The 22,981-nt window shown below is 39.7% G+C and overlaps 4 protein-coding genes across 4 annotated transcripts; 2 read left to right on the top strand and 2 right to left on the bottom strand.

Moving 5' to 3' along the window:
- Window positions 1-2,582: 2,582 nt before the first annotated feature.
- Window positions 2,583-5,771, top strand: LOC144656309 (uncharacterized). Its single transcript, XM_078516539.1, has one exon. The coding sequence runs from the start codon at window positions 2,583-2,585 to the stop codon at window positions 5,520-5,522; it is 2,940 nt and encodes a 979-aa protein (XP_078372665.1). The 3' UTR covers window positions 5,523-5,771.
- A 984-nt stretch (window positions 5,772-6,755) lies between these two features.
- On the bottom strand, window positions 6,756-10,033 carry LOC144656986 (uncharacterized). Its single transcript, XM_078517255.1, has one exon. It carries the CDS (start codon window positions 9,999-10,001, stop codon window positions 7,068-7,070), a length of 2,934 nt encoding a protein of 977 aa, XP_078373381.1. The 5' UTR covers window positions 10,002-10,033; the 3' UTR covers window positions 6,756-7,067.
- Window positions 10,034-11,414: 1,381 nt separating this feature from the next.
- On the top strand, window positions 11,415-14,849 carry LOC144656232 (uncharacterized). The gene is made up of 4 exons (XM_078516473.1): window positions 11,415-11,576; window positions 12,386-12,462; window positions 14,006-14,229; window positions 14,729-14,849. The coding sequence occupies exons 2-4, from the start codon at window positions 12,411-12,413 to the stop codon at window positions 14,804-14,806; spliced, it is 354 nt and encodes a 117-aa protein (XP_078372599.1). The 5' UTR covers window positions 11,415-11,576; window positions 12,386-12,410; the 3' UTR covers window positions 14,807-14,849.
- A 613-nt stretch (window positions 14,850-15,462) lies between these two features.
- Window positions 15,463-21,502, bottom strand: LOC144656231 (E3 ubiquitin-protein ligase E3D-like). The gene is made up of 9 exons (XM_078516472.1): window positions 21,271-21,502; window positions 19,981-20,191; window positions 19,138-19,333; window positions 18,475-18,632; window positions 17,844-17,967; window positions 17,639-17,732; window positions 16,987-17,050; window positions 16,203-16,347; window positions 15,463-15,573 (listed from the first exon to the last, which is right to left on the bottom strand). The coding sequence occupies exons 1-9, from the start codon at window positions 21,500-21,502 to the stop codon at window positions 15,544-15,546; spliced, it is 1,254 nt and encodes a 417-aa protein (XP_078372598.1). The 3' UTR covers window positions 15,463-15,543.
- Between the last annotated feature and the right edge of the window lie 1,479 nt (window positions 21,503-22,981).

The raw sequence follows: 22,981 nt of genomic DNA, 5'->3' as shown, positions 1-22,981 counted from the left end.
AGTGAGCTGTTTTACAATATTATATCTGGATAGATAAATTCCAATATTTAAAGCCGTTTGTACAAAAAAAGGACAAAGTGTACTCCAAGAAATGCTTGTAAGGAAACGTTTAGTACTTTTCATCTAAGTGACCATGCAAAATGTTATAAGATTTTGTATTTTTATTTATGAAAAGAGCTTTTCTTCTAGAGATTGTCGAGGCACGTGCTAAGCAATCACGAATGCGAAGACAACGAGGTCGTCGTTAAACAAAAGGTACGTTTAATGACCAGAACAACGGAATTTTTTGTCCGTTATGCATAGTGAAGCTCTTAAGACATTTCCTATATCAAAACACCATCATGAAATAACCCAAACCTCCTCTTTACAGAGAAAGTGTTTCAGGACATCGACATTTCCATTTGAACTAGCAAAATCTTGGTGTAAATCATTGTGAAATGCATCAATATAGATTAGGTTCATTTATTGACTTGTCGTTTACGTCTCTGCTTGTTTAAACTCCCATACTCACTGGCACTCGACTCCACCGTGATTAACTTATCATGTTTACTGTTACCTTTCATTGACACAGTGATGTTTTGTTTGAAAAAAAACTTTAATTGTTCATCATTTGACTGATTTATTGCCCTGTATATTCACCGAACGTAAATGTTATTTAACCTTCACTTACCCTCTTTCGTGACAAGTGGCGCATAACGCCTGTAATTACGAATAAAATGGCATTCTTTCTTTTTTGAACACCACATTCAAGAAACGTGTGAAAAAAGAAAAACTTGTGTCAATGTTTTTTGCTACTGGCGTAATCGACACTTGTCCCGGCCTGGCTTTGTTGTAAGCTTTTGCTACCAAAAACACGACATTTTGTGTCCACTCAAGCATTCGCCTATCAAAAGCCCAGCAACGATATATCGATGGTGATAAAGTAAAAACCTGACAATTAAGTTTAGTGCTAGTTTGTGTTTGACCTATATAGAATACAACAAAGAAGTTACTTATTGTTTTGTTATTTTACTTGGTATCTTCTTGGTAAATAACAGTGGAATTTGAAGTTACCGGTACCAGCAATTTCCGATATAACCTTGTCTGAAAACAGCTTGTGCTGTCTGAAAAGAAAACCTAAGACAATAAACAAGGACAAAAGGTTAAATCTGCAAGCCGTCAAGTTTAACAAAGCGACGTTCATTTAATATAACCAACCAAATATTCCCTGCAGTTTCCATGTGTTCGGCCCAGAGGGGGGTTTTGCCAAGCTATCTTTTTTACATTATCGCCTCCCTATTTTACAAGGAAAAAGGCTTAAAATTATGATAATAAACTTATTTCTATGATTATTCAATGAATTGGAAAACACGGGGTATTCTGACAATATTTTTACCACCACAATTTTAACTATACTGGTGTCAGGTACTTAATTTATTTTACAATTTGTAAACGAACAAATTCTTAAAAAGAAGAAAGGTGCAAAATTTATTCTTTACAATTCTACTGAGTTCAGAATTTGTTTTGAAAAAAAAATGCCTCAAATTTTCGTGTTTATAAATTTTCTGTTATTATTCAAATCTAAACTTGTTAAGCAGATCTCAAAAGAAAACAATTTCATTGACATTGCCAGCGTTCCTTGACATCAAAACCGGCCTTGGTTGTCCGACCTTACAAACATTTCTTAACTTATTAACTCATCGTGCTAAGCCAATTTAGCACTTACCCGCTCGCAAGACAGCAGAGACAGTCTGAATGACAAACTGATGAGAGAGTTCATATAAAAATTGACAACCGACAACTGCCCCCTGATGGCACGTAAGAATACCTTACTTTGCTGGATTCGCTTGGCTGAGTCCACTGAAAGACGACTATTGTAGTCTTTTATATTAACCTGCGTCTGCCAACGACTTAGTTTACAAAGCCCGCCGTTCTAGTTACGATAAAAAAGGTATTTTATTTATAAGCTGTAGTTCCCTTGTTTGATTTTCCAAGTTGAACATTTGGGAAATGGTCTATCTAACCTTGCCAGAAAAAAGTTTTGCCTTTCTTAGCAAAAACAATTTATAATACTGATAATATATTTTATATGTGTTTCTTTAAACAAAAACCAGATTTTGGATCATTATTCTAGATTTCACAAAAGACCGTTTGATTTATAGAAGAACAAGTTAAGACATATATTGACGCGTGAAGATTCAAATAAAAACACTCCTGTTGCAGATATTGCTCGGATAACGATATGCGATATAAAGCAGTGGTCCAAATTAACGGGCCCCTTAAATGCGGGGACATGACAGCAATCTAACAAGAAGATTTTTTAATGAGCTTGCAGCTCTCTGGTAAAAATGCTTTAAAAATTATTAGCTTTCGACAGCCAGACTGCTGTCTTCGACGGATAAAAATGAAGTTTTTATCTTCTTACAATGAATCCTGGTATCGGATCTTCAATATTTTTATGAGCTTACAGCTACTTTTTTAACTGGTCAATAGAATCAGATTCGAAATTCCAGTTCACAGAAAGAGTCCATGACTGTTGTTTTCTTCTTTTTAGACCGAACCTCTGGAGAGTCCCTGCGTTCCAGAAGGGCAATTCCTACAGGATGCGGGTTCTGCCAACAATTTTCATAGTCCTTACGCTGATAATGCTTGGTCAAGCTGTTCGATGGGCGCCGAAAATCGTGGACGCTCTCCAAGCTAGAGATTCAGTGATCGAAAAGATAGAAAATTTTGTTGAAGAAATAAATACTCAAACTATCGAGGAGCTCATAGACATTCTGGAGACGTTTTCGTCTGATCTCAAAGATCTTGACAACTTTGACGCATCTACGCTGGAACAGAGTGGTGCGTTGGTTAAAGAGATTCAAGATCGAGCAAAGAGTCCAATTGTGTCAAACCTGTTCCACAGTAAGAACTTAGAGACGCACTACTTGACACGAGGCTTGGGATTTATGTTAAAAGTCTTCAAAGGCTACCATGACGTGAGCTGCATACAGAAGATAATGTCTCCGCCTCAACCGTTTAGAGGTAACTATCTTCCGTTGGCGCAGATGTGCGTTCACGTTAAAGAAGACTTAGGCAGGCAAGACGCGTATACTTTTTCCACAGGCAAGATCTGCAAGAACGTCAATCAGTGCTCGGGGGAAGAGACACCGCATCCTTATGATGATGACGATGGCACAAGTGCACAAGACGCTTGCACAGAACAAAACAATGCTTGTGATATAGCAAAAGCATTGCCTATGATGGGATCACTCCTCTGGTACAAAGTGAGTGCTTTAATAGCACATAGTTTGTGCCGAAATCATCTTGGTGATCCGGAAGCATCCGTCATATCGACTGCACATGAAGATATTGAGGCCATGGCAAGGATGATGATGGGATACACAAGCGCTTTACACTGGAACGACTTTTTCAATAAAGCATTAGCCACAAGAGCCTATTCCAACTTAGAAAGTGCGATGGCTTTGGTTCAAGAACGCCAGAGGTCTGTTAAATATGCTGCCGAAGCTTGCCTTGAGCTTGATTCTAATGATATGTGCATCGTAGGAGACATCTTCATATTGTATGAATCCCTAAAGAAACTGAGAGCAGACCGACAACAGCCTCCGAAAACGCGAAATTTGCGCCTTCACTCAACAGTAGACCACGCAAAAATGGTAGAACTTAAGAAAGAAGCTTTGCAACACATTGAGCTCTTAGGGAACATCGAATCACTTGATCACAACCTAGAAGCCGTTGTAACAGGAATATCTGGTTACTTTCTTGGGCTTGCCAAGTATGATCAAGGTATCGCCGAGCAAGATGTTGCCTTTATCAAAGGTAAACTTGACGAGTTCGAAGAGAAAGCTTCCTCTCTATCGACTAAGGTCCAAGAGGACGTTCGAGCGGTGATGATAGCTGCAAACACGGCTTTGGCAGCACAACTTGCTGAAGAAATTATCATTCTTACGGCTAAAATAGTGGAGCATGCAAACCCACTTAAGGTAATCTTCGGAGGTGTGGAGTTAGACGATATCTATGAGCAGGCAGCAGAAGTAGCAAGAGCGACGAATGAGCTAACACATGGCATCGCCCTGTTTGCCTCGTTTAAAAACGTTTACAATGACATGGCAACTCTATCAGCTCGCTTAAAAGAGAACGCGGACCAGATTGCCAATTTACAAACTATGGTACGCGCCATCAAGGAAAATGATGTAGACAATCTTGGTTTTGACTCCACAAGATTCATTGATGCTTATGGTAGCTATACACCAAAGGTTGATCAAAGTGACTTAGCAAGAAACGATGCCTTGTGGGCTGCGTACAAAGATTCAACCTGCGATCTCTTGTTTGGGGCAGAGGGCATAGGTGCCGAAATTACCCAGGGGGTTGTGGGAGGAATGGCTTTGTGTGAAAAGCTAGAGGGTACGCTTGCTGAGTTCTTTGCGCTCCGGGAAAACATCTTTGAGTTCCAGTTTGACCTTGTTGACTCTCTCGCTCTTGTTGTGCGTGGTAATGTCGCTAAAAAACTGTCTCAATCCATAACAGTATCGAATGATCGTCTCAAAGCCAGTACATTCATGCTGGGATTCTTCATGACGCAATATCGGCTACAGTTCGAAGCATCCCTTTACTGCGACAAATTACAGTACTTAAATCAAGGAAAGGAAATCAAACCTTGCATGAGTAGAGATTTTTTTGATGAACATCGCCTGGATGATCTCATTACTTACGACTATGGCACGCACTATCACGAGGACGAACGATTTGTTTACATACCAACCAGAGCTCAGTTTCAAGGCGACACAGGTTTCATAAACTTACCATCTCTAGCAGATGGCAATCCCGTCACCTTTCGTCTGCCAGCGAACAGGACCTGGTTACGAGAGTTCAACTGGCTCTCCAGTGACGAGACCTTAGCACCGTTTGTTGCAAGCTTCAAACTTTACCTTCCTTTACGTCATTACACCAGCGGGAGGCGGCATTCAAAGACACGCATAAAGTTGACATCAATAGCCGGCAGTAGAGTTGACGAGACTTCTGGAATCGTTTACAACTTACCCTTAGAAGACAGCCGCTACATAACATTATATGAAGAAGGCTACGACCCTGCACGATGCCCAAGAGGAAAAGAGATCATGAATCCTTATAGCCTCTGCGACAACCTTCCTCTGATTTGCGACACCATAACAAGAGTACCCGGTTCGGTTATCATGCCAACCATCCTATCCACATGGAGACTTCGTCTTTCCGTTGAATCTGGCCATGAAACTCTACAGTGGGACGCACCGAGGCCTGCGACTAACCTTCTTATAATTGCAAAAGTAAAGCTACGCTTTCTTCCTGAAACCGGTAGAAAACGAAGTCTTATCCACTTGGCAAACGAACCGGCGTTTGGATGTTGCCCTGAAGACAACACATACCGGCCAAAATGGAGTGATAGAAATTGCATTCCGTGCCCTTCTCGACCCTTCTTTCCCACCAATTCCGTATCTAAGTTGAGAGGTTATTACTGCGAAAAGGGAAATGAACCGATTGCAAGAGCACCAAGCAGAGGTTGATTGTTCGCACTGAAAAGATTACCCTGGTTTAAAAAAAAATCTGTTAAATAAGGGACAACAGAAGTGAATGATTTGCCAGTTTTGTAGCTCGAACTACATGCTCCTGCTCTTAAAGATCAGTTAGGTATGAAATATAATGTGTTTGAAGGTAAACAACATCATCGAAACTAAGCAGTTTTAGTCCTAGCATTGTAAAGAATGAAAACATTAGCTGTCGTTTCAAGTAACAAATAGGGGACAAATATCAATAAAAATATGCAAATGAAACATTAGTTCACTGAGTTCTAACTAACGGTCATTTTGAACGATTTCCCCATTTTCTAGCTATTCTACTTTGCGATTCCCAGTACTAACTTAGACATAATCGAGGGCACATTCAGCAAACGCTGTCAGTTTATTATTCCACTTTATCACTCAACCCACATCGAACGTGAAAGATATTAATGTCAACAAATGAAAGCAAACGAGCTTGTTACATCCTTTGCTGCTTCAAACTTTCTAGAATTTGAGAACCTGCCACTTTGGAAGTAACTATTTGCATTTTCGTAAGAAAAGGAGTCTAAAACCCCAAGTGCTGGTCGAGCCCAGATAAGAACAAATGTGGACCCCTCGCCCCTCGCCCCGTGTTTTTGCCGTTTTCATTTGAAAACGGACGTTCTCACATTTTTGCTTGCCTTGCACACCTATCGATTTAGAATGATCATCGTTGTTACAGAGCAAATATATTTTCTAGATCCCACTTCAAAGCGAATTTTGTAAAAACGACTAAAACGGATTAAAACGACTGGACAGGATGACATAACGTTAACTTTAAGCCTCGGTTTTCACTTTCCAAAATAAAATCGTTTTCGAAATTCTCGGAGATGAGAACTTTATTTTTCAAAACAACACATCCGTTCTTGAAATTCTGCATTGTATTTCGCCAGACCGTATTTCAAAGAAAACTTGTACGTGTAGACAGTAAAGCAACAGTAAACAATTGTTTATATTCGGGCTCTCCTAAACTAAGTTTCATTTTTATATTTTCTTGCAGCTGGCATATAATGAAAAGGGTGGTGAATCGGAAACGAATTTGTATTACATTAATTTTGTCTTCATCGTTTTCTTTAAATTGAACCGTTTTAGAATGTTTGCCGATTCAGTATATAAAACGGAATTTAATGACTTCTATACTCTCACGTACATCTAAAAATAAATAAATAAATGAATAATCAGCCATGTTTATATCGCATTGCTTTATTCTGAAAAATCATAAATGACTTACAAATACACTCAATATCGTCGTGAAATCTGACAGTCGTTAATCAAGATATTGCTTAGAGCTTACAGTAATTTCATTTGCTACTTATCCTAAAAGGTCCCCATACAATCGCATATCGTTTATAATTGTATAATTATTGAGTCAAAAATTGAAGTCGAAAGGATCGATCATTCCCGCTCCATTACTGTATACTTGTTCGCAGGACTACTGTCATACATGTAATTTGCTTCTTGGAACAACGCGTTATTCCAGAGCGGTCATACGAGGTCATACGTCACACGAGGTCAAACGCCCTTTTCACAAAAATAACCACCCAAATGAGAGACAGAATCGGTACCAACTTCTGGTTTCACTGGACAAGAGATGCAGGTATCCTCGTTCCACTTGGGACGATACATGTTTCCTGTGCAGCACCCAGGGACTGAAGAATCTCTAAGCCGGAAACTGCCACGCTTGCTACTCTGATCGGCAGGAAAGCGTAGTTTGACCTTGGCTATCAACCTTAAGTCAGTTGCTGGGTCTGGGGCATTCCACTCGATCGTATCGGTACTTGATTCCATGACATAGCTCAGCTGCCAAGTTGACAGGATGGTCGGCATCATGCTCGTACCAGGTGTTCTTGACATAGTGTCACATATATTGGGAAGATTGTTGCACAGGCTGTAAGGATTGGTAATTTCTTTTCCACTTGGGCATCTTGATGGATTGAAACCCTCGTTGTAAACGGTGATGTAGTGGCTGTGCTGGAGAGGCAAGTTATAAACCACTTTAGTATCACTGCTCACAGCACTTCCGCCAACGGCAGACAGCCGAACACGTGTTTTCGAAAACCGCTGGTCTCTTCCAGCTCTATAGGTCTTGTGGGGAAGATACAGTTTGAAGCTCTGGACAAACGGTGCTATTGTTTCGTCGGAGGCAACCCAGTTGAACTGACGCAGCCAGGTCCGGTTTGCTGGAAGTTGGAAAGTGACTGTGTTTCCCTCTGACAATGATTGCAAGTTTACAAATCCTGTATCTCCCTTGAATTGACTCCTGGTTGGAATATAGACAAATCGCTCATCCAAGTGATAAGTCGTGTCAGCTTTAAAGGCGATCAGACCATCCAAATCATCCGGCGTAAAGAGACCAGTCTCTGTCGAACAAACTTTGACCCTTCTGCCTTGATTCTTGTACTCTAGTTTATCGCAATACAGTGATGCTGCGGACTGAAGACGGTACTGGGTCATGAAGTAGCCAAGCATGAGCTGACTGGATTTAAGAACTTCGTTTGATACTGCGATCGACTGGGAGAGTTTCTTAGCTACATTACCACGCACAACAAGGGCAAATGAATCAACGAGATCAAACTGAAAATCAAATATGTTCTCTCGGAGAGAAGCAAATTCAGCTAGAGTCCCCTCCAATTTTTCACACAACAGCATTCCAGATACTATGGTCTGAGCAACACCTACAGCAACACCCTCTGCACCATACAGCAGATCACACGCCGAATCCTTGTAAGCACCCCACAATGCATCATTTCTTTCCAAATCGGCACGATCAACCTTAGGTGTGTATCCTCCGTACGCCTCAACAAACTCATCAGCGTCGACACCAATTTCGTCAACTCTGTTTTCTTTAATGGCGTCTATCATTGTTTGTAAGTTTGAGATTTGATCTGCATTTTCCTTAAACTTCACAGAAAGCTCGTAAGAGTCCTTATAAACGTTGCTTAGCGTGGTCAATAAAGCGACACCGTGTGTAATCTGCTGAACAGCATTTGCTATTTTCGCAGCTTGTTCGTACATCTCCCCTAATTCCAATCCACCAAAAATTGTCGCTATGGGATTCATTTGTTCTGCTATTTTCGTTTTCATGACAACAATTTCTTCCCATAGTTGAATGCCTAAGATTGTGGTCGCAGCAAACAAGACATTGGTAACGTCCAGACCTACTTTTTCCGAAAGCGTTGCTGCTTTTGTTTCAAAATCTGTTAGTTTTCCTGCCAGAAATAGAACATCTTGATCTGCTATGCCTTGATCGTATTCTGCGAGTCTAAGGAAGTAGGTTGAGATACCGTGTGTTGCTTCAGCGAGGTTTTCATCAACTGATCTGATGTTTCCTAACAGATCGATGTGTTGCAGAGCTCTTCGTTTCAGTTCCACCATTTTGCCATGATTAATGTTTGCAAAATGTCTCAGGTTTCGTGTCTGTCCAGGACGAAGTCGGTATTGCTGTAGCTTTCGAAGAGACTGATATTCTTTGTTAATGTCTCCATAGATGCACACGTCCTCAGCATCTAGCTCATAGCAAGCGGTTGGCGAAGACGAGAAGGATTTCTCGTATTCGTCGATTAAACTGAGTGCAACTCCTTGGCTAGAGTATGCCCTTCTTCTTATAGCTTCCTGGAAAAATTGATCCCAGCTTAGAGTGCTTGCGTAAGCCTTCACCAAGCGTACCATGTCCTTAATGTCGTTGTGTTCTGAAGTCAGAGAGGAGGTTTCAGGTCGACCTAAATAATTGCGACATAGGCTCTTTGCCATGAATGTGCTTACTTTGTACCACAGGAGGGCTCCCATCATCGGAAGTGCTTTCTCTACATCACAGCTATTATCTGTCCTGCAGGCTTCTTGAACATTAGTGCCACCTCTGCGATCGCCAAACGGGTACGGCCTCCTTCTCCCAGAACACCGCTTCGCGTTGTAGCAAATCCTTTTTGTCGAGAAAATATATTCCTGCCGCTGGACTAGGTTGTCCCGCGCACGATAGCACATATAATCAATTGGAAAGTTAAATCCATGTAAAACGTCGGAGGCCGAGTACAACGCCTGAATACAGCGAAAGTTGTGGTAGCCCTGGAACGCTTTGATCATGGTACCAAGTCCCTGCCTGTAATCGTTTTCTAATTTCGGGCTACGAAAATATTTTCTTGCAATGGGTCTTGTGTTATATCCAAGAAGAATCCCCATCAATGTTCGGTTTCTTTCCATTGTAGACACATCCAAGCGGTCAATCCCTTCAATTTTAGCCGGTAGTTCCTCCAAATTTGTCATGAGAGTCTGCATTCTTCTTACGCCGACTCCTCTCTGTAGATTTCTGATTGATTGGATCATAGAATCTCTGGAATGGAGCGCATCGTGAAAGGCTTTCGCCCAGCGACGATCAGAACCCGAACATTGAACAACTGCAACTACCACGGAAAGGAAGCCGATACAAATGTAGAGGAGATGGTTTGGCATGTTTTATCTGTTTGCCCAAACACAACAGTTGGCAAAAGATGATATGGTTTGTCCTGAAATTAGCAATTTTATTACAATTAGTCGATATATCGTCTTACACGCCGTGGTCTATTTGTAATTTAGTGAGGTTTTTTTAGGGATATCAGCAATAAATGCATTACATATTTTGATATGTTTCCTTCATTCTCTTATCAGTGAAAATGAAGAATCTGATAACCTTTATATCCCTACCTCCTTCTACGTACACTCTTCTGAGTTTCGATGAATAAATAAATGGACACTTAGTAGGTGGACTGTTCATAAAACCTTCAAACAACGCTACAACAAAGATATAGCAGAAATCTCTTGAGTCGGATTTAAGTGTTCTTGAAAATATACATCCCGTTCTCTTGTCAGAGTAACTTTTTCTGTTATCTTTAAGTCAATAATGGCATTTCAAGTTACAGCCCTTATGTTTAATACACGCGTCTGTTGTTCGAGGCCTGAAAAGAGAAACGGCGGGATTTTTTTTCCGAAAGGCTGAAACATCTTTCGTATTTTTGAAAACGAAACTATCATTTTACGTGATACACATAGCAAAGGGTTGATAGATGAATACGCGTGAGACAAGTGGCGAATGAATTAAAAAAAAAACTCAAAATGAATATAGAACAGAGTTACCTTCAACAAGAAAGCCTCTTATATAGTGAAATGCATAACTTCAACTTCCATCAACGATTGCACTACGATACCTTGTCTGTGAAATTTTGCCCTGAATTCTTGTAAAATGTTGTAGGAAAATTGATGAGTGCAACTGTCGTTTGCCTCAGGTGGCAAACGTCATAACCTTGACCAATCAAGCATCGCTACACTGTTTTTCAATTCAATGACAACACAAAGAAGTTAGTTTGTTCTCTGTAGAATGCATGTGTTTTGGAGACTATATCTTAACGGCAATAAGTTTAATCAGAACACTGTTATAATCCTTTTCCAGACGTATAGCCAATAACATTCTTATTACAATTATAACTTTAATTGTATATTCGATCGTTGACATCGAAATCGACCGATGGCTTTCCAATCCAATTTCTCTGTGACAGGTAATTCGAACGTTTTGACCGAGAACAAAAGGAGAAAAAACGTATGACGAGAAACAGCTTTTAGTTGCTGATTTCTACTGTTTTTATTTCTATTTTCCTTTCATTTCAATGTTGCTACACTTTCCCAGATTTTTACTCCTACCAACACCTCTGTGGAAAAACCAAGGTTTAACCAAAAGGATAGGCGTAAACGATTCAACCAAAAGAAATGGTTTCATTTCATCAATTATTTACCTCTTGCCAGAAACAAGAAAACAAAGAAACAGACGCTTCAGTGATTACTTGACATGGGGCAATAAGATGATTATTTTATTGTTTCTGGTTGACTTATTGTCGGAAAAGGAGAGTGTCACAGGTGAAACAAGACAATCATTACACAATTCCACATGATAATTATTTCAAACATTCCGTCTGTTTTGTCTTCAGGAAAGCGGGAAAATATCTCAACTTAAGTGAGATAGGTGTTTCTTGAAATCAACACATCAGTTATACAGAGGTGGGTGAATGAACTTCAAAAATGTCTCTGCCATTTTTTTCTTTAAGGGAGAGATATTTATCTACATATACCTTTTACTGCTTTGTGTATCCGTTATAACTGAACATTTAGGTTCAGTACAAGTCGTCTGTTTGTACTATTTTTCGTCTATTTGTATGGCAGCATCTCTTAATTTAGTCGCCTACAATGTGTAAAAATGCCTGTATGGATTTTTTTAGCGTCAATGGACAGTATGTCCTTTGCCGTTATTTTTTTCAACCACAGGATTTTGTATTTCCTGGGCATTCTGTCTGTTAATCTTTGACGTTTCGCTTTGAAACAACTTCTACGATAACATTACGGTAATTTCTAAATACGTATATATATTGATCAGGAAGGAATTAAAATAGTTTGTCTTGAGATATTAATATTTTCATTTGCGTTTTCTTAAGGCTGGTTTACACTTGGCATAAGCACAAACATAAGCAAAAGCGCATACAAGAAGACCTTATGCTGTCTTAACTTGGAGTAGACAGAAGCGTTAACACAAAAAGAACGGACAATTCCGTTTTCTTATGCTTGCGCTTATGCTTATACCTTGTGGGGACAGCATAAGAAGAATGTGTTCGTTTTTTTTCTCGTGCGTTTTTTTATGCTTGTGCTTTGGCGCAGTGAAAACCAGCCTTTAACTTGCCTCCTTGATTAGCACTTGTAGTCCCACTAAGCAACAATCGTCAAAATTTTCAGTTGAGTTTACATCTCAAAATAGATAGACTAAGATTAAATCCTTTACATTGATTGAGATCGGTATTTCTTTTCTTTCTTCTCAGGCACCAAGTTCCCGAAGCACAAGCCATGAAACCTGCCACAGCGTTTGCCCTATTCTTGGCTTTTCTATTATTGGAAGGTAAATCTCTAGCCCTCTACATACATTCTTTCTTCTATATGTAGAAGCAGAAACCCATAAGGGTTGAAACGTGTAACGCGCGTTCTCAGCGTTTGAATATTCAGTTTTGCCAAGTACCATATTTGGAAACACGAAGAGTTTGTACGCGAATGCTTTACACACGGGCATTTTCGGTTTTTCGGTTAGTTACTTAGATTCCGAACTTAGGAGGTAAATTTCTTACAGGAACTAAAGAAATTCGTTGAGTGTATCCAAGTGAAGTTCTACAGACTACTTAACGACGATACAACAGGAGAATTTGACCAAATTTAATTTTATTTAATCAAGCTTGTTCATACGCCATCGAGCGCGAATTTAATCCAAATGTTGCAATTTTGATTGGTTAATTTTTTCGCCTGATTTTCCAAATATGGTACTTAATGGAAACGAATGTCCAAACGCTTTGTACCATGTGAATCATAGGGAGTTACACGTTTCAACCCTTATGGGTTTCTGGTAGAAGACAGAACGCTCCTTTTACGATTTTAAACGGTTTCAGAGAGTACTGGATCTCCAGTTCATATTAACGACCAACTGTTTTTACAAGGACCTGTTGACAGCACCACAGGCTCTATTAAAAGTCCACTTTGACGCAGTAGTTGAATGGTAAGCCCGTTGGACTCCGGATCGAGCGGACCGAATTCGCGCCTCTGCCGGACCCCTTGAGTTGTTTTTTTCGGGGATAGGCACTGTTATTTTCACAGTACCTCTCTCCACATAGGAGTACAAATGGGTACCGGTGAACTGTTAGGGTAACATGATAAAATGATAGGGGGTTATGTGTGGCTGAATAGCATCCCATGTAGGGGAAGTAGCAGTACTTCTAGTCGCTTCATGCTATAGAAACCAAAAATAAACGCCGGCAGTTCTGGATGACTAACTTTTTACATTTTACTTTTTATTAGGGTCTCTGTTGATAACAGTTTTGAATGTATTTAAAACTGGTAGGGTTACCCTATTCAAATAAAGGCTGGCTGGCTTACTTACTTACTTACTAAACGCTATCTAAATTTCACAAACTTTAAGAACATTGAAAAAGCAATATTCGTTTATTCGTTCATTCGTAGTCTTCCATTGCTTCTGCTTCTGCTTCTGCTTGCTAATCAAACGTAGTCATTTTTAGAAGTTATTTAGAATTTAACTCCCTTAATCGACAGCGGCTGTAAGGGATGCATCCTATAGCTGTTTCACTTGAGTGCCTCTCAAGTCAAAACATTATTATTAGATTTTAACATTTTTTACACCATAGATTATAATAACCATTTTTTATACGACTAATATATGATTTTTGCACGAATTGTATTTATATTTCGAGCGAGTCCATTAGTGTAGCTTTTAGTTTTTATTGGCAGTGTCCCCTAATTAGTATGGTTTTATTTTCCAGGCAATAAGGCTTTGACACTCAAATAAAGTTTCTTATCTTATCTTATCTTATCTTACACGTGGTGAATCGCTCGCTTAATATACTAAACAAGACCATAATAACCTTTTGGTGTTTTTTCAGGTTGTCGAGTAAAGGGCAGATGTGGTACAGATGATTTAGTAGCGAACACCACCTGGGTCGCCTGTCTCGCGGCAGAAAACAATGTGAGAAATGGAAATTGTCCTCATGGCTTTCTTAAACTCCCTGTGACTTGTCCAATGCCATCGGCAAGATATTCTAACGGACAGAGGGTTCCCTGGAAGCACTGGGTGTGTTGCCTTATTCATCCAACATACGACTTAAAGGTAACAAACTACCTTCGTTTTCATTAGTTTTAAAAGACAGGTAAGCAGTCATAGCCAGCACAATCACGTTCCCTAGTTTTGCAAGAAATAAAATACAAAGTTAAATTTAGGGAATCGAGTAACAAACCCATCAGTACAGAAAAGGTCGAGCCAGATCAGAATTGCGTTAGACCTTACCCCTGTTTGTCTGAAATTTAACTACAATGTAGTTCTAATCACTGCATAAGTTCAGCCAACGCACTAAACACTACTTGCCAGTGGTAATCATTATTATAATCACTGTTTGGTTTATATTATTGTCAGTTATTTGGTACTTTATTTTTATAAAATGAGCTTACAGCTAAACATAAACACTTTGGTCCTAGAAAAGACACCCCGAATATTGCGCTACGGATAAAAACTGATTAGATTAAATTGTTTGTTTTTAGTAACTTAAGGTTTTATGTTTTTTTGTTCCATTATCTATAACTCAGTTTTGACCTTCTGCCCTCTTTTGCAGATCAAAGAAGCTCCGTGTACGATGAGCAGTCCGCCACGGCTTGATAAAGAACAAACGAAAACCCACAGACATCATTAGACTTTATCAGTTTCAATAAAAAATATTTATTTACATTTTAAAAGGAGGTGTAATGTTTTCCTTTTTTCTCTGTCGCTGTTTTGGAAAGGCTGTTATAAAGGTCCATTCCTTTTTTGCCCTAATTAGAAATATTTTGTCACCTACGTTATTTTTGTTAACGCACTTGCGACGCGATACCCTGATGATTAGTGGGTTGAACTCTAGATCTATTTCAGACATTGAAGGTTCAACCAGTACCCCTGCGGCTTGTTGTTCCCGTTGCTTAATGCGATTCACAATCACAGAGTCACTGACTCTCTCCGTCGTGGTGTATAAACGAGTCAATACCAGCGAACTGTTTGAGAAACCTGACCAATATACTGAAAGGGTAACTTTGATTGACTTCCATCCCATCTTCAGTGAAGGAAAAATTGCAATACTGCTAGTCGCTCGGCTATGTAAGTCCTCTGGCTGGTTTCTAACTTCACAGGTTCAAAGAAGTGATTCTCATCCTTATACTCATGCTGTCAGAGGTATATGCCATGTAATATGGTCCGCAAAAGCCACGAGAGCCACGCCTGTTTTTAAAAATTAATGTCTCGCAGAAAACACACGAGTGACCATGATGGACATAATATTAACGTTTTTATGGTTTTCTCTCTTTTTCGTTAGGCACAAAGTTAACGTTATCTCCTCCACAATTCCGATCCCTTGGAATGATCACACCAAATTCTAGCTAATTTTCCAAAATTCGCCTGTTATGTTTTGAGTGTCCTCAGATATCCAACCTAGACAAAATAAATGAGAACGACAAGTCGTTTGACATCATTAAAGAATTGAAACCCAGCGGTCCAACATAAAAATTCCCCCCACCAGTCCACCATGGAAGAATCTGGTGCAACAAACAAAAAGGCTATTTGGCTTTCATCATCATTTCTCATAATTTTTCACGATTTGCCTAATTTTTTTTTCGGACTAAGTAGATTGTCCGTAATATAGAGGTGTCCGTAACTTATGGAGGGGTCCGTAAGGAGAGGTTTGACTGTACTCTAACATGTAGCAATCGCGAAGATATTCAAAAGGTAACACACGTATCCTGTCTTCAGAGAGTCCACCACACCCACCCCTCCTTCCCACTTTCCCTAGCCAGTATGACAGGCGTAAAAGGGGGAGGGGGTAGGAAGAAAAACGAGAAAGGGCCCAGTCCCCTCTTCCTTTCCCCCCCTCCCTTTTCCTCCCTCCCCGTCTCATTCAACGCCTGCCACGCAGGCTACCCCCTCCCTACCACCGGCTAGAAACGTAGAGTGAGCGTTTTGCTTTATACTGGAATAAAAGTTGCACCGTAAAAGAGAACACATGCAAAGAACCTGAACGTAACGTCACTTCTATCGACGAAATGTTTCCGAGTTAAATGTACCTTAAAGCCATTCATGTCTCGCAGGGAAGGCGCTATTGTATTTGTACTCTGTGCTAGGAGAAGAATAAGATGTAGACAAGTCTCCTTTGTAAAGGTGAGTGGCTGAACTGTGGCATTCCCTCGCCACGCATCTACCTCATCATCCCTATGAAATGAGGAATAAAATTTAAAATTAATTAATTAATTAATTAATTAATTAGTCGATCTCTTAATATTTATTGAAACTCGTCACATTTACGTCCAACGGAAACTACAAGTCAACTCTCTCTTAACGGACACCTCTATAAGACGGACATTTCTTAAAGACGGACATCTGGTACTGGCCCCATCCCTGCTATTTTTCAGTCATTTTACTGTAACTTAACTCCCTATAAGACGGACACCTCTCAAAAATGGACAGTTGGAGCTGGTCCGGACGGTATCCGTTTAAGAAAGAGTTGATTGTACTTCAGATTCCGCCGACCCTTTTAAAATCTATATAGTTTCCATTATTCCAGATAAACATTTGCGGACTAAATTTGCCCTGACTGAACACACGCAAACTGGGCAGCGAACACAGTCGTTCGAACGTTGAGAGGGTGTCAAAGGCTTTAGTATCCTATTATTTTACATTTTAAGGTTAGAAAATAAAAGAAACTCTGTTAACGTTTTCAGGCAATTTGTTGTAAACTATTATTCTAATTCACCATTTAATAACACATCATCAAAATTTTTCCTTACTCTAACCATAGTAACTATGCTCTAACAGAAGAGCTTGCCTCTTAACGCATAATTATGTACTTACCAGTCATTGTCACCAATGAACGGTTTAATCTTGTAAAGAATCTTCAACACATGTAGGTATTTGGCTGTGAATAGACAGTAAACAGACGTGAATTAGTTGGAGAGGTGGCAATCTTGGAAAACCGGCTCACCCCAATAGTGCAGCATCTGACCAATATCAACACCCACTATCTGAGAACCAGATAAAAGAATATTGATCCAGGGAGTACTCCCTGTAGTAAAGTGCACTAAGCAGGGAGGCTACACCTGAAATGGAGTTATATAATATGTTACATGTATCTGTTCAAGATTTTCTGAAAGGCCCTTTTAAATACCTAAATAAAATTGTCCCCTACATTGTCTTAACAACATTGTACCCACCATCCCACCCCGCACCCCTGCCCACCCCATGAAAAAGGTATCCCTTTCCAACAGAGCTTCCCTGTATCAGTAGTCCATAGTAGGGAGTATTCCTTTAGGTGCTTTTTTGTGTTCAGAATAGCATATAAAAGGGTAAGGGGTTTGACCTCAGGACAGGGCCTCCCTGTCCTGAGTTCCTCGCCCCCGCCCCCCCCCCCAAAAAAAAAAAAAAAAAAAACCTTTGATCCGTTTAAATGTTTCTGTTCATTCTAACCGGTTACTTGTTACTACATAGCAAAAAAACTTATCAATACCTTTGTTTTGGATAGAATAAATGCCATTTTTAACAGCAGTCTTTAAATACTCTACATTTGTGACCACTGCCGTATCTGCATTAAAAAGCCAAAGCTGAAAGGAAAGTAATTATTTTAGAAGAAAAGAATGTCAACTAGAGTACACATAGGAATCAATACATCTATTACATCTTCATATGACTGTTCATAATAAGAAAGAACTTACACAAGCATGAGCTTGCTGTCTCCTGCCATTCTGAAGGGGTTCTTGTACTAGAAACCTGAAGTTTACTGCACCTTGTGATTTGGAAATTAAACAACTAGAAATAAAGGTTTCCACACAATATGACCTGCAGAAGAAAAAATGAGTATTCAGTAAAACTATGCAAACAAACAAATTTCCTAATTAGCTTATTGATTATCCTTTAATCTTTAATCTTAGCTGAATGAGAAAAATGATTTCAAATGTATATCTTTCTGTTTACCTAAATCATGATGTTTTGAAATGCACATAAATAATAGCAGACGTTGTAGTAATGCAGAGAAAACTTATAAATACGAACATCCTCTACACTGTCATTCTGAGATGGGTACAATACAATTATTTTTAATTTTTGTCAAAGATAGGGAGCGAATTAATTGTGCTTTTTGGTCTGAGGAGGGGGGGGGGGTTCTAGACTGGCCTTTTCAAACTTTTGCAAGCACACCCTGCCTCCCCCCGCCCCAACGAACAGCCCCCCCCCCCTGAGAATAAACACACCACCATGTATTCTTATAATTGTAGTCTTTTTCCTCAAAAATAAAAAAATTCACCGAACATTCTGTACATGTAACAAAAACTCATAAGAAGACAATACCTGAATAAGTTACTACAACTTAAACTGATGCTATGTTTGTAGAGGTATATACTGAATGCATCACTAAAATCCAACACATCAGGACTTGAGTCCTCAGCTGCAACACTTCCCAGTATGGAACTGCATCGACAACATCTTAGAAAGTGATGTTCCTTTCCCTAACAAAGAGAGAGTTTTAATTGCAGGAATTTTTTAAGGAATGTAATGAAAATGTAAAGTGCACAGTCAGTTCACACAAACATAATTATCCATTCTCATCCTGATAACCCTTTCCTTCTTCTTTGATTTTCGCTAAACCAGCAGGACCTTGGCATGAGAAACAAAGGGCTCTGGGGACACAGGATTTCCAGTCCTATATAGTTCTATATAGTCTTATATAGATTCTAGGACAAGTCTTCATGTATGCAATCATGATGTTTCAAAAGAAGAATAAGAGTTGCACGCTTGTGACTTCTGTTCAAGAATTCTTTGTTTTAAAAGCCCATCCAAAAAATTCGAATTTATTTTAAAGTTTTACCGGTATGTCCCCAGAGCCCTTTGTTTCTCGTGTGAAGGCTTCGCTGGCTAAGAGAAACAATAAGAGCTATGGGGTCGAGAACGATACATTTCTACCCTATATTTTACAAGCCATCCTTGAAAAAGTTTATTTTTTAATGTACTTACAGGTGAAATCTGCACACTGCCAAGCTGTACAGCTGAGGAGTGCAGTTTAATGTAGTATTCTCCCACAAAGCAGTCCCTTTCACCAGGTTCTAGAGCTCCTGCAGCAGATGTTAAATGACTAGTTCCATGACAACACCAATCTTGAGCAAGTTCAAGCCAGTTTTCTGATGGTAACTCCAGAACCCTTTTGAACTGCCTTAAAAACATGTTAAGTACATACTATAGTTAATAGAGGGGACTACTAAGCATGATACAAATTCTTAATTTGGGTTAGGACAAGTGTATAAAATTCATTAATGAAAACTTCTTATCAGCTAGTGTCACAAAATAAGGCCAAGCTAAAAGTTTTGATGTTAATCATCTTCAGATTTTTTTATTACATAAAATGTAGTGGTGTAGCGGGTGGCAACAAATCAATAAAAACTTTCTTCTGAGCAGAATATCACTAACTTGCATTTTTCTACAGAAAGGGTGTTTTAAAAGAACTACCAATGTGGCATAAACAGGCTTTATCTAGAGTAGTTTTGCAATTAAGTGTCGTAAAACCAAAACCAAAGTAATTACTCTGGCCAATCACAAAGGGTACCCAGACAACCTAGTGAACCAATCAAAACCTCTTTTTTCGAAGCAAATACATGTAGCTGGCAGGAAGCGCAGGAAAACGTGCGCGAGCGAGTCACGATTGGTTTTGGTTTTAGTTCTGATTGGCTGAGAAAGTGGCAGCGAGATTTTTAAGCCAATCACTAAGCATAGTAATGCAAAACCAAACGCAAACGCAATTTACTTTCGACACTCAAGTGAAAACCGCTCTACCTTACTCATCAAGTTAACTTTAACACTTACATATCAGGTAATAAGACAGTAGAGCCACACAACCGGCAACAAACACTGTGGCATCCATTCCTTAATTCACCCAGCTCTTCCTTCAAATGCCTTTTGGGCAATCCTTCCTGTGCGTCAGTTGTGTGATATTCAAACTGAAGCCTCATTTGAACTGCACTTCCTCCACATGTTGATAGCCCACTACACGTCTGTGGGATCACACTGAAAGTGGCTATTGAAATTCAACAATAAGATACTTAACAATTATTCCACAAGCGCGTGTTGGATATGAGATCTCATATCTAACAAGCGCGAGTGGAATAATTGTTTTATTAAAAACACCCTAAGAATTGCACTATTTGAGCTCCCCAGCTGTTTTCGTTGACGCGTACGGCTACCATTTTTGTGGTCAATGGTATATGAGCTCATATACCACTGTCTGTCAACCAATCAAAACTCAGGAATTGCAATATACCATTGCCAGTTTTTAATAAAATATGATATCCCAAGAATGTTTCCTTTTGCGTGGTTTGACTGTACATGTGGAATTTATCTACACTTGCTATTCGTTACAAAAGCCCTCCAAAATCAATTGCAATACAGTCGAAGCTCTATTAACAGACACTCTCGTAAGCGGACAGCTCTACTTACGGCCACCTTGTTTGAAACCCCGTTTTAACTCCCATACAGACTCTGTATTTTTACATTCTCGTAAGCGGAAATTCCCGTAACCGGCCGCTGACACTTTCAGAGATTACGGCTTAGACTTTTTCTTTGTTTTTAAGCTTCTATAAGTGGACACCCGAAAGAAAATCCTACTTACAACCTCTGTATCCTGTTATTATCAATCAAATTCACGTCGCCGTTTGTGACAATGATTTTACAGTAATTACAGGACCATCCACGTTTGTCCGGTTATTGTTAGCTAGGCAAGCTCCCGTAAGCAGCCATCTTTCCCCTACACCTCTTGTGGCCGCTTACGAGAACCATTCTCGTAAGCGGCCAGCTCCAGTTACGGACACTTTTCTTACGCCCCGAGGGTGTCCGCTTACGAGAGCTTCGACTGTACTCGCCAGATAATTATCTTAACTTCTGCATGATGTACATTGAGTACATTGATAGTCAATTTATGAATGACTTTTGGTCAGCCAAAAGGTTTTAAAATTGTTAACCAAGAGTACTGGGGCTAAAAACGTGCGAAGTTAACTGTGTCCATGAATGTGTTGTTTTTCGATAACACAAGTTAAGGCTATTAAGTATAAGAGCAAACTCTTCCAAACTACCCTTGAACAGCAGATAGGGAATATTTACCTGGATAAAACACCGTGTTCTTGTTTCCTTCCGTACCGCCTTCAATGGATGTGCTGGCCTCGTGGCTATTAATCGTCAAATGGCTTGAACAAATGTTCACGATTTTCTTTGAATTACCATCACATGGACGCTTTTCTTTTCCAGCATCTCCTAAACTAACTACCATATAAGCTGCATTTAAGTTCTTGCCAACATCACACCAAATTGGCCCAGTGCTCGAATCGTCCGCCATTTTGACAAACACTGTGTTCCAGTCTCTCTCGTTACGCGTCCCTTAGTTCCAGGCTCTATCCTTTGGCTAGTATGAAAGTTAGGAATGGTGGAACGCCGGAATGCCAAAACGCCGGAATAACAAATACCCGGAACTGAAACCCGAAACGCATAAAAACCCGGGACGTTCCATTACTTAACCCCGGAATAATGTCCACTAAGCGATCGACCACAAGCAGCCACAATCCTGATTTTTTGGATAGAAATTCTAACCCCATTGTAAAAGCTAACCGCAAGCAACCTAAGCTAAAGGAAGTATAGACTAACCGGAGTGCTATTCAGGTAGACTTGCACCAAGTCGCCCTCTATTGGCGAGCGAAGCGAGCCGGAAAGCGTCGCGAAGCGACGACCGCGAGTGACGAAATCGCGAGAGGGCGACTTGTCCCGCTTGAAGGATTTTGAATCAAGTTTCCCGCCGAAAGCAAGAGGTATCAATTATCAGGGGGCCTGATTCGTCCCCAGTCGTTTCTTATGCGAAAATTGCAAGACGCGAAGGATGCTGTTCAGCAGTCGATTTAAGACGGACTCAAAAGACGACTGGGGACGAGTCAGATCAGGGGGTGGTGTTTCTGCGAGCGCGTGACTTTTCTAGTAAGAGTCAAGTTTCAAGAATTCTTGTTTGTGATGGCGGAAAGTAGCGCGGGTCAACTCCGACCAAAACGATCACGCGAATTTGCCGTTTCTCCTTGGTCGAAAGAGCAAATCTGTATTCTTTGCGCCAAGGAAGTCGTAAAAAACGATTACAGACGAAGATTGATCTACCCGGGGGGGGGGGGGGGGAAACAAGGCTTGCTTAGTACTAGCCGTTCAATGTTTCAAGAAAAGTAAGCTTTTCGGTGATGGCATAAATGTACATAGTATACTACTTTGGGAAGCATGTAAAAGGAGACCTAACATTCTCGTCCCCAGAGACAACGATTCTTTTGATCTAAAGGATTGCGGCCTCTGGACGACAAGAATGTGAAAGAAGCGAGCTGAAAGCCTTGTCAATTTTCAGTTACCAGCAAAACTCATGCGCCGTTTATTCTTAGTTCAGAAACAATAACACCGTTATTTTTGGCATTTTTATTTATTTTTTTTACAATAAAATATAATGAAAAGATTGTTTAGTTATCTACATACAGGAAAACTGGACCACGTTGTTCTTTTTGAATCTAGGATGTAAATTTATCTGACAAGTGTCTGCCTAATTTAGTGTTAAAATTCCATTTAATGCTAATTACCGTTGTCAAGGGTAAAAGCAGTCATAGGTAAATTAAAAAACTTAATTGTAATTGAAAAACCCGAATATGACATTAAAATCATTCACAGGCAGACAAAAAAAATGCTAAAATACCTCGTTCTATATTAACATATAAAATATTATTTATATTACATGGTACGGATAAAGATACCAATTACAATAAAAAATACAAAGTTGTCACAACGTTTTGACTGTCTG

This window comes from Oculina patagonica, chromosome 6 (assembly GCF_052425735.1).
Source record: "Oculina patagonica isolate OP01 chromosome 6, crgOcupat, whole genome shotgun sequence".
Lineage (NCBI taxonomy): Eukaryota > Metazoa > Cnidaria > Anthozoa > Scleractinia > Oculinidae > Oculina > Oculina patagonica.
The sequence above is the reverse complement of the archived record's forward strand: the minus strand, read 5'-3'. Positions and strand labels throughout refer to the sequence as shown.